At 39.9% G+C, this 18003-nt stretch overlaps 1 protein-coding gene across 2 annotated transcripts in view; it reads right to left on the bottom strand.

Annotated features, from left to right (window-relative positions):
* macrod1 (mono-ADP ribosylhydrolase 1) overlaps nucleotides 1–18003 on the bottom strand; it is a 111519-nt gene that overhangs the window by 27808 nt on the left and 65708 nt on the right. For both annotated transcript variants that reach the window (XM_008326857.3, XM_008326856.3), the window contains exons 4-5: nucleotides 15402–15431; nucleotides 4562–4678 (exon numbers count right to left, since the gene is read on the bottom strand). In XM_008326857.3, coding sequence (XP_008325079.1) covers nucleotides 4562–4678; nucleotides 15402–15431 — 147 coding nt within the window. The remainder of the gene's footprint in view (nucleotides 1–4561; nucleotides 4679–15401; nucleotides 15432–18003) is intronic.

The following is an 18003-nucleotide window of genomic DNA, read 5'->3' as shown; positions in this document are numbered from 1 at the left end:
ACTGCAAATTAACTACAGCAAATTTGGCAAGTGACAAAACATAAAGCAGCAAAAAAGCAGCAAGGTTTCATCCAACAGCAGAGAAACTAGGTGTGCAGCTACTGATGAACATCACGGAGCATCTGACATTTTCAAGGCATTAGAGCAAAAAGACAGACCGTGTTTCTCTGCCTCTGCAGTGCACATAATGGTATTTATGAAGAGAAACCTGTGAAAAATGTGACACTACAATTCCCATCAGCTCAAGTGTTTGAAAAAACTTTTCTGTTACAAACACAAACACTGCTGTTAAATATAGATGTGGTGCAAACAAACAGGAGCTGTCAGATTATCACATCAACCTGGAAGTTCTTCCAAATGATCCACTACCTTAGTCATAGAAAATAAGGCCTGGTCTCTACAACGATCCCTGTCTGCTCTGGAAACGCGTGGGAACAGATAAACACACGGTGTGTGTGTGTGTGTGTTTGAGACTCTCCTGTTCTATTCATCAATGCTGGTACCAGAAAAGATGGTGCACTTAAATGACAACAACTGGCAGATTCCTGAATGAGTGGAAAAAGAGAATTATTTGGTCAAAGATAATGACTAATATTTTTGAATTAGTTTTAGTTTGGCTTCTGTACATGTTAACAGCATATTAAGAAAAACAATCCAGGCCAAATGTTTCCTATTCTTCATCTGATTAATCACAGGCTAACTGTGGATTCATCATGGCTTAGGATCATTCATTTTGGTAAAACGGGAATAATCAGCATTCCTTAATATCAGATATTTAGGTAATCCACAGTGTGTTAGAGCAACGTCAAGTGGATTCACAAGGATTAAAAACAGATCTAATGAAGGCGTTGATTTGGACAGATGTGGTGTCGACACTTGGTTAGAATAAGATTCTTCTGCGGCCACTGACGTCACTGCAGCTCCGTTCTTTGTTGATTGGACTTTGAGGGTGAACCTCCTGATCCTCCCCTGGTGTCACACTGTTGTATGTAAGTGTTTTTCACTGGGGACCAGGCTAGCAGAGGTGCGTCTGCCTTCATCGGTACACAGGTGAGCTCCGAGGCTCTGCGTTGTCTGGACAACATATTCGACTTGTGCTCCCCTGTGTGGCAACTGCAAAACACACACCTACACAAGCGTGTGCCTCCGAAGTGAGCAGCAGCCTCAAAGAGTCTGGTCTAAAAGTGCAACAGCCCTTATTACACAGGCCAGATGACAGGCCGCCGATTTCACTGCCTTTAAAGTTCACTCAACATGTGAATTTATGCAGAAGCTGCCTGAACATTTCCAGCTGTCATTTGCAAACATTCCAAATTGCATGTGACTTCTGCTAAACAGCGGCGGCGCTTTGTGCTCCACGTGTTGCTAGGTAACAATGGTGGAAAGCTGCTGGCTGGAGTGTCTGCAGCATCATGGATGGTCACTCAGTATGAAGGGCTGACGGCAGCTCCTGCAGACCGGTTGGCATCTTGTGAGTCAGGCTCTCTCTTGAAATGCCACATCTGGTAGCAAGTCCACACAAATCATGATCAAAGCACTGGCTTAGGGGCTGGACATGGGCCACTCTGCTTCTAGATGTTTGGACTCTTACTTGTTTGTGTCTCTTCCAGTGTTTTTTCTACATTTTCTTTCTTGTATCTGTGGTTGTCGATCCTCTGCGTCTCTAACTCTTCTCCTGTGAGCGAAGCCTGTGTGTGTTTAACTGCAACAGACACAGTTTCGAATTGGCATTTGGAGGTAATGCTCTGTTTGGGGAGTAGAGAGATAGTGTCCAATCAAGAGGCTGAAGCCTGACACACAAACGAACAAACACTCGTGTGTGTGTGTGTGTGTGTGCAAAGCACACCCAGACAGAGTCGGTCAGTGACTCTGAACGACACTCAGTCCCACAGATATAACAGTGACAGATCGTTACAGGTAAGAGGCTGATGAGACCTGACAGGCAGTGATAGCCTTCAGTCAGAGCAACACATGTAACCACAGCACAGAGAACATTTGAACAGTAGCAGCTGAGGAACACACAGAACAAAGGTGCACACGTGTCGCACACTAAACAACAGGTGCGATCAGGTCAAGATACCAGAAGTGGTCCAATCATGAGCTGGTAATCAAATTCAAAACTACAGTTTAAACGGATACCTTCAAAATAAATCAGGCCAAAATAATCAGGGCCGACTCAGGGCCTCACTCGGTAAAGAACTTTTCTCTCCTTTCTGCCCAAAGACAGAATAATTACAGACTGTTACAGAGAGTGCTGTTCTCCACACGTGTGTTCAGTCGTTTCAGGACAGGATTTCATTTCATTTCCAATTATGGGCTCACGTTCTGGCTATAACTGACATTTTATTTGCCTTTAGTCCATTGCAGTTTCATTTACATGTATAATAAAAGTCTGGTTTTAGTTAATGTTACTGTCTTTAAAGCTGTGTTAAGGCACTGACTCGGACCGGCCACAGTGTCCACTCACAGCGGAGAACTACAGCAGTTTGTTGGAAGTGAAACAAGCGAAGCAACAAAGGAGAGCAAACACAGTGAGAACTCCTCTTCTAACATCTCCCTCTGGTCTTCTGCTCCCGCTGCATCTGTCACCTCCCCCACACTGCTTTGTTTTATTTTTATTCTTTTTAACTAGTCTCCCACACCTTCGTTATCCATCTTTTCTACATCTCTCCATTCTGCCCTGAGCTCGACTAAATATTACTGCTGCTCTGCCCCCCACACCCCCTCCCCCCGCTGTGAACTTAAACTCTCAATAGAACCACAGGATGAAATCGCAGACTCTGTTCCCTCTTTAATACACTGTATGTCTCACCAAACCATGGCATGTGATAGATTTTAATCTAAAATAAAACTAGACGCTGTATGAATAATGTGTGTGCAGTGATACATGTTTAAAAATAAAGAAGTTGAACATGTGAACAAATCAACCTCCTGACCGCTGCGTAATAAACAACAGGAAATGAATAGGATGATAATGTTGTGATGTTTTTATATCACAGATGTACTGGGTGTTAGGAGTTACAGCAGCAGCACTGATGAAGAAATTAGTAAATAAAACCACAATGTGAAATATGAGTCCATTTGTGAACCATGTACCTGGAGCAGTGTCTACGCAGCACATAGACTAACTCGGTAATGGTCTCATTTGGTTTGCAAAACATGTGATTTAATAAGGTTAATAGCCTTAACTTGGTGAGATTAACAAAGTTATTAAAACAAAACAAAATTGAGCCAAATTGGCTTTTTTTCCCTCTCATTTACTAAGTCAGTATTGGTAAAAAGGGTGAAATATTCACAACGAAGATGAAAAGAAATGATGTCTGATTCTTTATAAAGGTAAATACAAGGTTGACATTCAACAACCGTTGAATAGAACACAGTACTGCATTCATTCTGAAACTGTATGTAGCTCATACTATGTATTGATAGAGTATATGAACTGTGACTCATCCTGGTTGGAACACAACGATAAACTGACGTAATGTTTCACAGTTATCAGAGGCCAAGGAAAATCCAGGGAGCCTTAGCTTTAACCCACCACCAGTTCCCCTGAGGTCGCCTCGTCTCTTTTCTTATATTCAGACAAATAGCCATAGTTTTACCTTGACGTGTTTTGATGTTGACAGGTCAACCACGTCTCCGCCTGCCTAGTCACTGCTGGAGGAGTGACAGCAAAAAATGCCCTTTGACCCTGGTTCATTGTTGGTTTTGTATGATTTCTTACTGTATCCCCTCAGCCGCCTGTATCCGACACTGATGTTTTTGATTTTCTGTTTGTTATCTTAACTTTGTCCCGAATTACCTGTCTGTTTGTTCCTGTTTTCCCACTTGAAACTTTGAAGCTTTTTGAAAGCTCCAATGTTATTGTTTCTACTCCAGTTAAAGCCTAAAGTGAACAAAAAACATTAAACACATAGTTGGGTTCATCTAAAGCAAACCCTTAAAGTCCTCATCCTGTCCTCAGTGAGTCTAGACAAGGAAGAAAAAAAGGACTTTAATTGGAATTTGAAGCTTGACCTCCTGTCAGTTGCGACCTTTCGGAATCAAAATGTAGTTATTGCTGCTCACTTTCTCTCATTAATGTCTTTGTTGAGTCCTGATAACCAAAACTCTAGTCCTTAAGCTCTGACCTACCTCATTCATGCTGTGTTTCAGACCTCATAAAAGCTAAAAAAGAGTTTTATTTTTTAATTAAACCATGAAAATCTCTGCGTCAATAAATCCTCAGAGAACGCCACGTGGTTTTTCATTATTGTATGCTTTCAGTTCATGGCAAAGTAAAGTGCAATTGGTGCACTTTCATTCGCCATGAACAGAAAGCATAATATAACAGCATTGTGGACACCAAGAGAAGTTTCTGCTGCTGAATTAAAAAAAAAAGGAAAATTGTGATTCTTTCCTGAGGAACTTAAACAGGCAGCTTTGCTCTCTTTCGGCAACACTTTACATTGCTGTCACATTTTCCTGACACATTTACACCTGGAAGCAGGCCAGTAAAAACCACACAGAGAAACCTCACTGGGGTAGCTGGAAGTCAGGCAAACACACACTCGGTACTCACACTTTGCTGGCAGGCCATAGCCGCAGGTGATCTTGGCCTCCCCAGTCTCGCACCCGTGGAGGGAAGCACACTCCTTTTTTAGCACAGGACCTGCAGCACGATGGATGGCTCCGTCCACTGGAGAAGAGACGACAGGAGATTCAGAGTGTTGGCCTACTTGTGTGAATCCCCTGCTCTCTAACTACTTACAGGGAGTTGAAATGTTGTTTGAAGTCAAGCCGACATATTTAAAAGTGTCAAAGATTAGTGCTTCAGACTTTAGTCTGGTGTTGTACAGCTACCCTCTCTGTCTTAGCTATTTTGCAAAGTTTTTACCCCAGATCACGTTCCCCCAAAGCCTCAGTTTCCTGTGCAACAGTCGTTTTCATGCAGTTTAAGGCTACTGCAGAAGTTAATTGCTCCATTTAATGTATTAGGGACTCAGCTGACTCTGACTTTTTGGTCAATTAGTCTTTATTAATAACATTTTCATAAATCTACATATTATTTAGAAATGTGAGCATCATCTTTAATTCACACCACAACTATAAACTGTGACAGAGTTCATTTCCAGGAGGGCAGTGAAGCAGGAAAAGCAATTTTTCAGCTGTGCCAAATATAGTTTCAGTCAGAATATTTACCCGCTAGCAGCCAGACACATTTCCTCAGAGCTAATATTCATACAATCTTGATCTCAACAGCTTTAATATGATGACTCTGGGAGTAGCAGAGCAAAGAGAAAGGATTTGGACTCTAACTAAATCTGCCTTGAAACAAAAAAGAAAGATACTCTACAGAGAGGAGCAGAGGACAGAGAGAGAGATATATTTTTCACTGGGGATCCGTTAGGAAAGGTAAGGAAGAATGTATTTACTCACAACTGTATATTAAAGAGTGCGATCTATTGAACTGAACACACTAACATTTACACACTCAGCTCCTGAATGTTTCTTTTTTATGTCAGAGACAGATCAGTGTTGTGGTCAACTCTAAGTAAAAGAAGAATCCAATTAAACCAGGGAATTATTGCAGCGGTGTTACGGAGGTGCAGGTCGCGACCCTGTGTCCTTTCTATTTTCTTTAGCCACGATGGTTAAAAACAGAGTCTCTTCTTTTTGTTTGACATTTTTTAAATGGATGTTTCTAGTTTACCAAGCACACGGTAACATTTTACTGGAATGATTACGGTTACAACTTGAACTTGACCCGGTGACTGAGACTGTAGGGTCACCAGCAACATGTCATGTTTATAATATGCTATAAATATGTAAAGAGTAAAACACACTTATCTAACACTAGAGTGGTTTATCAATACAAACTAAGTCACCTTGAAGCGAGAATGCATCACCTGTTCTTACTGTACTGTATATCAAGTACATGTATGTGCTGTATATCTAACAGAGTACTGCACATTCACAGTTGTACATCAGCATATTCTTATAATGTGCAAATAGTTCACTATATTCTGATATAACATTACCGATCAACACTTGTTTTCCTCCCTAAATGTCATTGGCAAAACTAATTAGCATATAGCACTAGAATATAAATGTCATTTCACCGGGAGAAATGTAAAACACTGTGTCGATTTAAATAACCCCGTCCAACTAGGCCTTCGTTCCAGAAGAACACTGAGGTCTAATGAGTCTGGTGAACACAGTTCATAAATAAACCAGTCCCTGACTGAAAACACTTTTGTCAGGCATGATTCTACCACAGTGCTCAGAGACTTGTCAGCACTTGGTAGGAATAGTACAACAACACCCATCCGTATGTCACAGCTCAGCGTGTCGGCCTCTGGCTCTTATCTGTGACTGTATGTGGACCAGATGTTACAGCAGCACACTTTGCCAAACTCAGGGCTGTGCTGTGACTGTATGCTATTGTGTTAAGTTGGTGCATAACATGCAGAGCTGAGATGTACTGTGCCATGGCATGCTGTGCAATGTTGAGCTGGGCTGTTTTGCACAAAATGTGAGAATGTGAAGGTGAAGTCTAAGTGCTAACCCATTCTCTGAGGACAGAAAAGTTTCTGTATTTGTAAAAAAACAAACAAAAACATGTGGTTTAAAAACTTTTGGTCTGGTGTGAGAATGTTGCTTTTTTGAGCCCAAACACTTTGAGGTTTATACTGTGACTGTCCTAACATTTATTAACAACCTAATCAAGATTCAATGACAATTCCACAAATATAGGTTTGAGTCTTCTGACTGTAATCAATGAACATTCTAGAAAAACACCAAAAGTGAGGCCTAGAACTAATGATTAATTTTCTTCAGAAAAGAACCTTTCTTCTATAGTCAAAACCCAAGCTAGATCTCCCCCGCCCTCCCCCTCCCTCTCTCCAAGTGTCCTGAATTGTGCTCATGTTGGTGTTGAGAATCGCTTGATTTTGACACTTGAGGAGGAGCAACATTGTTAAGTTGTTGTTGTTATGGTGTCTGCACCTTAACAATAGAGTTGTTCAAGAGTTCTGTCTGATCAGTATAGTGTTTGATTTTAAACACACGAGTGTGACTGGACTTTTACCTCAGCTCGAATATTGACATAATGTGCTTTGATTGGCCAGGCTTGTTCTGTCGCCTGGAAAATTGAACATTTCTCAACTTCTGCCACACACTACCAATCAAAGAACAGATCCATAATGCAGTGTGGCCATGCCTGACACTGTTGACGCCTCTGCCGTCTGTGAGTGGTGCATCCATTTTATAACTCATGCCGGCCCTTAAAAGTGCACACAGGCAGACACATAAGAGTGATAAGACAGAGATGGGAAATGAAGGTGTGGGAGAAGAGGAGGGGGGAGAGTCTGAAGGTACATGAGAAATAAAATTGGAAATGCAGAAATGGAGCTGAGCTTTGAAAGAAAGAAAAAATATTTGGTTCTAAAACCCGGTTCAATATGGAAAAAAACAAAACAAATTTAATCGAAGAATAATGTGATGATGTGAATTATGGCCATGGTAAAACTCAGTGTTAGGTAATAAAAAACATCTTCATTGAAGGTTAAGGATGCAGTTCGAGAAAGGCTGTCCAAATAAATGGAACACTGTGCTGAGTACTAACAAGAACAGTCCAGCTTTTCTTGCATATTCGAGTGTGCTATGTGTCTATACCCTTGTGCGAGTGTGTAGTGGTAAAAACTGGCCATTTTGCCCATTATTTATGAGTGGACAGCACAGCCTTGAGCTACAGCGATGCTTTTGACCTGACGGTCCCACACAAAATGACCGCTGGCAAGTGCTGCTGAAAAACAAACAAAAAGGATCCCATCACCAGGGACCTGCATTATTTACTGTACGTATGCATGTGAGCACGTAGAGCAGGGCCGAGAGAAACCACTCCAATAATGATTCCATGCAAATTAAAGCAGGAAATTCACTTAGGAGGTTAATAAAACTAGTAAAGTCGTATGACCATAAAATGTCTGAACGCTAATTCATGTGATGCCATTACTCTGATTAATGTGTTGTTTGTCTAATTTACTGTGGCATCGGTGGGGATCCAGAAAGTGACTGGGCCACCTCTGGTGCCAAGGTAATTGGTTGGCTTATTAGCATCACAGATGGATTACTGAATAGACCACCAAGCCTTGAGACTCATGGATGAAGTCATAACAATTCATCAGAAAATATTAACCACAGAGAAAAGATAAAGATTTGAACCAAGTTGTGTAAAGAGGCAACAAATGTGCAACAATGTTGCAACTTAAGATAAACATTAAAACAAAAATACAGTATGTCCTGGCCAGAGGGGGTGGAAACATGGTGTCTAAAATAAGACAAATCATCCCAAACCAATTGCAGATTTATACCCATAACTCCATGCTTAATACCTTTCTATAGATAATGCATTTGAGGCGGTGAACAAACCCAGGCTCCAGCTAACACAGCCTGTCCTTTCAACTGCAAATAATGCCATTTTGACAACACACAAGGATGCATTCGCTTTCACTTGAATCATTCGTGGTGCGTTCAGATGAGAAGCCCTTTGATGTTCTCATGTTTGAGTTGGACTGCTCTTTGTCAAATGGAGATTAGAGGAGGACATTAGGCTCCATCACTCTCTCGTTCTGCGGCCTAAACCCGCTGAGCTTGGCTAATAAATATCCGATGCCTCGTTCAGCCCGTCATTGACTCTCACTCAGAGCTGTCTTTCTGTCTACAGTCAGCGTGGACGGCCTCAGTGTTAGCTTTCTCAGAAACCGTGGAATCCTCAGTATGTGCCAGAGTCGGTGTAAAAAACCCAGCAGGAACATCAACTTCTAGTTAGATTCAGACACCTTTTCATCACATAAATGCGAACCAAAAGTATCGAGTGTGACCTCATGTGCAGCAGTGGAGCAGAGAAGAAGGATTCATCTGAGGGAACTCTGTGGCAGCAGTTCATCTTTAGCACACCTGTATATTAGCGCTCTGGGGCAGCCTGCGACTGAATGTATCAATATTATCTATTATGTCATCTGCTGAACTGAATTAGAGTCCATCTGGTCAGGCTGCCAAGAGCAGAATGACTGCATTTTTAATCCCTCATTCAATATTTATCTTCATGGGATAAATATTTTAAAAGGGAGAATTAAGAATTTCCCTCATTCATGGCTACAGCGTCACTCCTACTGTGGGTGCAGTAAAAGTGACGACGTTAATCCTTTTTCCTCTGACACTGGTGTGAGCGTGCCATGACTGTGACTGTGTGTGTGTAGTCAAAACAGTGGTTACAACACCTAGTAGGGCTGAGCAGATTAATGCCATAATCACATTAACAGGTTCATGCATTCATTAAGGCCAGTGATCACTGTATCATGTTCTTTCAACATGTTGAAAGAACAGATTCAACATGTGAACCCTAACACCAACACCAACCCTGGAGTTAAACCTCAGCAATAACATGCTGGGTATAGAGATGACATGGACTTGGAATGGAAACAATCATGTATCGACTTTTCTACTCCTGCACCAAAATGAATGGAAGGAGGAGTTATTAGCGTGTCATTCTGCCCTTGTCAACATTTTTCAATCGGATTACTTTCACAAATTCATCAACACGTTTGACACGTTAATCTTTAAAACCCGATTAAAACTTATTTTTCATCTGCACCTGTGCAAAACAATGTGTCTTTGGATGTTGTTAAGGTCAAACTCCACTTCATCCATCAGCTCCACCTGCAGTGCCATAAATCTACGATGATGCATCTTCTTGATTCAGAGGCTGGACACAGGGGAAGACCTAACCAAATTAACTTCACTCGACAGTCAAAGGATACTTGTTGTCCATACACCACTGAATCTGTCAAACGCTAACCGCTCATCAATTAGGCACAAAATGACATTACACTAAATGACACCGTGACACTGCAACAGGCAGAAATGGACTTGATTTATGTTACTAAAGGACACTAAAAATATTTTAGGGTCAACCTCATTTACATATATAAATTATATGGCCTTCATTACCCTCCAAAATGGAGAGATAGGACCCAAAGATAGAAGGGACATATAAAAACAGAAAGAGAAAAATGAGATGGGGGATTGAAGAAGAGAGGAGCGGGGGGAGGCTAAAGACAAAAGGGATGAGATGAATGTTAAGCAGGGTTTCAGAGAGGAGCAAGGATAAAAGAGGATGCAGGATGGATGGATTGGTGCAGGACACAGAGTATAAATGAGTGTTTTGGCTCTTTTAGACAAGTCACCCGCCAGCAATAGCAGGCAGCTGACCAGTTTAGGTATTATCACAACTCTCTCACCGGCTCTGTATTGACTGGCTCTGGGGGAGAGCGAGAGGACGGGAGCCAGAGAGGTGGGGGACTGGGAGGTGATAATTGGCGATATGCTTACCTGGCGAGGAGCCTGCAACCCCCAGCAGGCCACACAAACACACCCTGACGCACACGCCTGTCCGCAACCTCACATGCTAGGACAAGCTTTAACTCCTCACTAACACGGCCACACACACACACACACACACACACACACAGGTAGATTAACATTAGAGTAAAACCAACGCCAAGGGCTCTCCCATAGAATGCTAATATGGCTGCCCTTGGCAGCTGACCTCTTATAGGCCAAACAGACTGTCCGTCAAACTAATGGGGCGGAACGTTGGCATATTGCTTTCCCACAATCCCTCAGCAGAGCCAGGACACTCATTTACTTCAGTCAGCTTGTTGCCAAGGTAACATTTAGGATGGCTCTGGTTGTGAATGCATGCATGGGCACACACACACACACACACGCACACACACACACACACACACACACACGCTGATACAGTATCTAATATGCACCGACACTTCAACATGTTGCTGTATCCTTGTGTGTATATATAAAATAATATTACTGTTCACACACACTCACACACCGTACACTCTCGCTACTTTCAATGGCAAAAGTGAATTTATGTATACAGCCAACCCACCGGCAGGACTGTCTGAAAGTAGAAGGCACACTAAGTGCTCACTGCTGTTCATCTCATGGTTGCACTCTACCAACAAAACCAATCTTCCTCCTGCCTTCATTCACAATACATGCGCTCGTGTTCATTTGGTCTGAAAGGAAAGAAGACAAGCCTATCTTGTGCTTGTGTTTTCCTCCTTTCATGCAGACAAGTACAGAGACAGTGAGAGGTACAGACATAACAGGACTACAGCACACTGAGAGAAAATGTACTGGTATCAAACCCTGTCCCTGCTCTGGAGGGTTGATTATAAATGTCAGCAAGCACAAATTCACCCTGGCTTTTCAGCTGTGCAACAAAGAGGAAAAAAAAAAAAAAAAACAACACTCCGGTACAAGAGGATTTCGTTGCTTTATTAATCCTCCCTCCAAAAAAAAAAAAAAAAAATATAAAAGCAAAAGTGCATGAAATTTTAATTGTAAATGTGCTCATCTATTTGAACCACTCTGACGTCTGCAGTTTTCTGTGGCTGGTTTACATCCAGTGCACTTTGTTCCCACAGACTCAGAGCATCATGTCTGAAACCAGCAGCCTGTGCTCTCTTTGGAACTATGAGTGTGTGTCTCTGCTGCTACACAACAGCAGCACATGACTGTGAGAGGAGCTGCTGAATAGATGATTCTTTGATGCTAACGGGAGCCTTGATGTGTTCTTATGACAAAACATCAGTCTAAAAGTAGCTTTGCACTTAGAGACTAAAAGTAGAAGTAAAACAGTAAATTCAGGGCGTAACTATTAAATAATAAATAATGAAAAATGTAGGACATTTTTAAATATATAAAAATATGATAAGAAATTATTGACATTAAGTTTTACATATAGATAATACGTCCAATTAATTAAAAAAAGTTGATGTTGTTGTGTTATGTTTATGGTCCATTTAGTTAAATAAGAGGTTCGAGCCATGCCTTACACAAGGAGATCACTGGTTTGCCGGTGTAACAAATTCTCTATTGAGTTCAACCTGTGTGTAGCTGGGTCTTAAGGTAATATTTGATCAGCCCTAAATTTGAGAAGCCAGACCAGAGCCAGACAAACTCCACTTGACAAGTTAATGAACTGTGAATCCCCAGATGACTATGATAAAACTGGGCTTACAGCAGATGAGATGATCATCTCTACTAATTATCAGGTGCAAAGCATCTCTGTTGTGGAAAAGACAAAAGTGATGTGACGAAGGTTACAATTTAATTGAAAAGTAACTGAAAACATCTGTGATCTGTGCTGAGGAGAAAATTGTTCACCCTCATCAGTATCTCCATGAAACATCTTTGAGCTATAGTTATAACATGGACTATTATTATATAATGGTGAGTCTGACATTTCATCTACAAACTTATGATTTATGTTACCACAATTTCACCTTGTTACCGTCGACAATTTCCTAAAATGTCTCTAAAAGATAAAGTGCAAAGAAAACCTAATTCCTCTAACGTTAAATACTTCCCTCAGTGAAACCATGGTGAAAAGAAGCTCATTTTTAAGGACCTCAGACCTGGGAGAATAAAATGACAAAAATCCTCTGATCCAGTTACAAACATCAACATTCATACCACCTGTTGAATGAGAGCAAAAAAGAAACATGTTCTGGCTGTCCTTCTCACATTTTCTATTCTACCATTTTGGTATAAGTACAATCCATAGTGCAGTCTGTTTTTATAAAATGATTTGTTTTCGTATTACTGACGTCACAACATGACGGATAAAATAAAAACCTATTTCTGCTGCTCAAAAAAACATCCACAGCTGTGTGTGCAGTGTGAGTGAGCATCAATTCATTCAGATTAAAGAAAAACAGACACTGTCCCTTTAAACAGATTCATAAAGGTTTTGATATTCTCAGGATGACAGAGATTTGGAAAAAAATAAATAAATAAAGAGCAAAGCCGATGTTTTTTTGACAGTTTCAAAGCCAACCAACTGGCCGACCTCTAATGACCAGCCATATCCTTTCAATTTAGAAAAAAAAAAATTCAATCAAGGCAGTGAAAAGCTGGAACACTCTACAGGCCGGTAAATAAATTAACAACCGCAGCCAGTGGAAATTAAAAAAAAAAAGCTTGCCCTTGAATTTGTTGTTTAGGTGCTGCCTGAGCCTCGTCTGGAGTGAATTGAGGAAACAATGTTGGCAGGTGTGTGTTTGATCTCACTGAATGACATTTATCCAGGAACCCTCGAGACTGAGTATTAAAACAGAGTAAAGAGCTTTTGTTGCCTCTCGTCTCTTTCCTGATGAAAAAAAAAAAAAACTGCACACACTTTAACTGAATGAACGCTGGATACTTAGGTGATGTAATTTAAACCCGATGAATTCAGAACCCTCTTGACTATAGACCTTCTCGTTCTTGTACTTCCGCTCAGTCACTACCCCTCACTGCTTGTTATAGTCGTCTGCTGTGTTTAGCTTCACGGCCCTTCTCTAATTAACACCTACTGTAGGCTCCGTCGTATCAAACCCTAAAGGATGGAGGAAGAAATATCGTGCTAGAACTGGTTTAAATATTCATCTTTACTTGATCAAATATAATAAAGTTTTACTCCTTAGTTAGTTAATTCAATAATGGCTGAGAAACCACACAGGGCAGCCTCGAAAAGAGTGAGAGATTTAAAAGAGGAACAGGGTTTGACAACTGGTTAGTGCTCACTGTTCTGTTTTATACAATTATTTTGTTACTTTAATTTTCTAGCACGCTGATATAAATTCATACCTAAAATAATATGAATTTATAACATTAGGATGACTACATTAAATACAAGCTGGTTTTTTTTCAAGTTTGGAAGTGGTTTGTATGATGTTGTGTATAATAACAGACGTACGTATCTCAACAGAGCTGCAGATGTACCTAATGAAGTGGCCAGTTAGTGAGATAATGAAATAATAATGCATGGTCTACCTTTACCAATTTTTTTTATTTATTTATTTTTTGCATTTTTTACTGCTGCATGTATTTGCCATGATGATAAATTTGGATCACAACATTTTGACTGCCACAATAATGTCACACACCTGCACAGTCCTCCCAAACACAGCTGAAACATGACTCTCTCAGTTTAATCACTACACTAAACAGAGTGCGTACAGGCTCACAGCATAACCGCATCATTAAATTATGGCTCTTACCTTTCTCTAAAATGTTTTAATGTGTAGGGCTTAACAATACAGGCACAAAAAAACTATAACAGGAGATACATTGTCTTTGTAAAGATGTGACATTTTTATTAAATTATAGGGGTAATGTCAGCTGCTTAATATCACTTACTCTTTACTACATTATAAAATGCTGAAAAGTGGAGTGAAGGCCAGTGCACCGACCACTTTGTGTCTTTGTGCTGCAGAACATCATCAGTTTTAGTTGTTGTCCTGCCACATTGGTTTGTGCAAGCTCAACACAATGGTTTTAGCTAATAATAACCTTACCTGCTCTGGCTGCAGCAGGTCTCACCAAAAAAAGTGCTTCAGTTTATTTTTTAGCTTTTTATATTCATCACAAACTGAAAGTCAAAACTGCAGCTTTAGCTTAGCTGAGCTTAGCAGTAATTTTGAGGTACTCCTTGCATTGCAGCATCACTCCAGAAGCGTTGTGTAACTTCTGACTATACTGTATCATGAGGTGCAGGTGTTCACTTTAAATGACACTAATGCTCGCTGAAAATAATGTTAAAGTCAAGGGCTAACAATTTAAGTACTCACTTTAGCCGTTGCTGTAGCATCATAGCTTCGTCTAAACCCAACAAGATTTCTGACTGTTTCTGATTTTTTTTTTTTTTACCAATTTCATACACACACAAATCAATAAGACCTCTGCATAAAAAAACTGAGTTCAGGCTTTAGAGTAATAGCAATCGTCTCGGGCCAAATGAAGAAAGCAGCCCTGGGCGAAAGCAGCAGCACCTAGATTTGCAACTATTAACAAACACCAGTTGAGGTGTGTGTGCGCGCACGTGCGTGCGTGTTTCAGCAAATGTGGCAGCCGCATTAGTAGTGTAGATTTATTACAGGTATTGATTAGCCGTGGACGTCCAACATCACGCGCACGCAGCAAAGCACTGAGTCAACAATACACTGAAAAATGACTGTTTATGTCCACAGCACTCCACGCCCATAAATTATAAACTATCGACTTTACACCTGCAAACACACAGCCAGACAAATGCTCTTAGTAGTAGCAGCATCCAAACACACTTTGAACACCTGCCACAACAAAGAACTGTCTGTTTCTAAACAGAAAGACGCTGTGCTCCACTATCTATATATATGAAAAAGAACATTTCTGCTTTTGTAGTTTCCATAAGTCCAACTTCTGCGACACAGAGATGAAACAACAGCTACGGCCTGGAACCATCATGAGTACATAAAAATGACATAGAACGGTGCATAGAACTTTCAGATACATAGATTGTGACTCACCTCCTCCTCCACCGAGCAGGGTGTTGTTGGCTGAAAGAAAACAAAACACAATGAATGAATAAATAAACCTTCTTTTTTTTTAGATTTAAAAAAAGAAAATGATACTAAAACAAAATTAAATATAGCACAGTACTTCTGACTGTAGTTTAATCTGCTTCCGGACTTGCTCCACATTATTTATTAATTTATTTCAAATATCAGAAGATGTTAAAAGTAGTCAGTCAACAGTGAAGGGTAAAGAAAATGAAAAACGTCTTGCACTCCTAATACACTGTGCTTCAGACTTCCGAAACACACAGAACACTCCAACATGAAATCATTTGTATTACAAGTGGTTACATCATTCAGTTGTTCCCTTTAAAATGTTCTGCCTTTCACTATCTCTTTCATTTAAAAAAAGTCTGCATTTCCTTTTAAAAAATATATATATTTTATTTTCAGACAAAAAAAACTCTGCATTTCCTTTTAAAAAAAATATATATTTTATTTTCAGACAAACAAAACAGTTAGTTAAAGAGAGTAAAAGAGTAAATATATAAAATAAATAAAATAACAATACATTTGTAACAAGGAATGACACTGAAATACTAACATATTTAAGTAGTCTTTTATCAACCAATTCAAAAAAGATCGTGATAAGCACTTCCGAAAAAATTATTTCTATTCTGAGTCCTAATACTAACAAACACTGTTAATTACTGCAAAACATTAAAAAAATTAAAGCCGGCTTTCCAAGGACTCTGAGCTGAGATCCAGTAAAGGTCCGGTACAAGCCTGTGGATTAACGGTACTTTTACTGACTGAACCTCATGCTGTACTACCACAGGGGCTGGAATTTGCACTTTTCATTGATAAAAGTCTGAGAGTCTGTGTCATTAACATTCCAACAATCATTTATACAGAAAACAGGCAACAACGTAACAGAGCCCGCAATGTTTTCCATGACCTTCTCAGCGGAGCGATGGCTCAGCAAACTCAATAACGTCTCTACACAATGGTGATATATGGTTCCCTCTTAGCTTGACACCGTCTCAAGAAGCACGTTTGAAGCAGCAGTGGACTGTATTAAGCTAATGTGATTTTCTAAAGTAGACCAGAGGTGACGTGGCCACGTCTGCCACGGTAGCTTTGAGGTTTGTAAGTCAATAAAGCCTACGGGTTTGAACATCATGTTCATTCAGCAGCTGTTTCTTCCCTTGACCTTTACATTGACCTTTCACAGAATATTAACCATTTATACTGAAAAATATTGGCAGGTGCTTTTTAGTTAAAAACATTCTTTCTTGTAAAAACCCATCCATTGGTGGATGCTGCTTTTACCCCTTATCTGAAGACACAACATGTTGTTAGTCAACAACAACAACATCCAAGATGTTGCCTTTTTGTTCTCATTTCTCTTCTCTCAGCTTTTTTGCCAGGTGCCAAGTTTTTTTTTAATCATGTGTAACCTGTTTTTTTTTATTACAAGTTCATAAATTAAAATCCCAACCCAAACATTTGAGACCAATTTAGAATGAAATGTAAGAATGAAAGCAGATAATAATTGAAAAGGCAGAAAAACAAAGAAAACAAACTAATGACATTTTCATTTGGAATCTTTTTCCATCTCTAACCACTGTAGAGTTCAATGTCATTACCAGTGCAGCACTGAAGGTCTGAAGTATCAGTTACACAGAGTCGACGCCTGCAAATCACATTAAAAATACCTCATAATAAATGTAAATATACTTTTTTATTTTATATAATTTTATTAATACAACTGTATATTATTTTGCACAACTTTATAAAATATTTTTAAAATACCTTACTTGTATGAGGTGTTTTTTACCAAAATGTTTTGAATTTTTGTTTATACAGCATTAATTTATAAATGCTTTATACAATAGGATGCACAAAAAAACTTCATTACAGAATTTTGCATGTATCAACCTGATTTTTGTCAGTTTTTGACAATTAGTTATTTTTAGTTGAAAATTGAAAATGATAAAATATCTCTCAGAACATTTATGGTTGTAATTGAACAAAAACATCTAACACAGATGGACAAAAACCAGCGCTACATTCGTCAACAGACGATGTTCTTATTTACATTAGTGTTCGTCGTGTGAGTGTGCAGCTCAGAAAATAACTCCAGGCTCACTTCTTATTTACTGTGGGGATAAAGATGCTCTACATTTGTCCTTGACAACATCATTTGTTATTGGTGTCAGCATTTCTCGACAACAGCAGTTCTCAATCCAAGTCCTCGGGAATCGCAGCGCTGCTGGTGTCGCAACCCACTGAGTTTATTGCATTCACCTGGCATTGCAGGTGTAAGTCAGTCCCTGATTAGATGGACAGAATTGGAACCAGCAGCCTCCGAGTCCCTTCACTGGGGAATGATAAGCTGGGCACAATAAGGACAGATTCAGCTTCACTCCAGGCAGAGTTAATGAATGAAGTCATGCGTAGACTCAAGCCCAAAGGAAAACAAACAACTCTGATCAATTTGTCTTCTGGTTATGGAAAAAGCCAATCACACCATCATTTCCTAACCTGATAATGAGCAGGTGACTCGAGTTTTAATCAAATCCTCACCAGGCAGAAAAGTAATGAATTCATT

Source organism: Cynoglossus semilaevis, chromosome 15 (assembly GCF_000523025.1).
Source record: "Cynoglossus semilaevis isolate Cse_v1.0 chromosome 15, Cse_v1.0, whole genome shotgun sequence".
Lineage (NCBI taxonomy): Eukaryota > Metazoa > Chordata > Actinopteri > Pleuronectiformes > Cynoglossidae > Cynoglossus > Cynoglossus semilaevis.
Note: the sequence above shows the minus strand (reverse complement) of the source record. Positions and strands in the feature narration are given on the sequence as shown.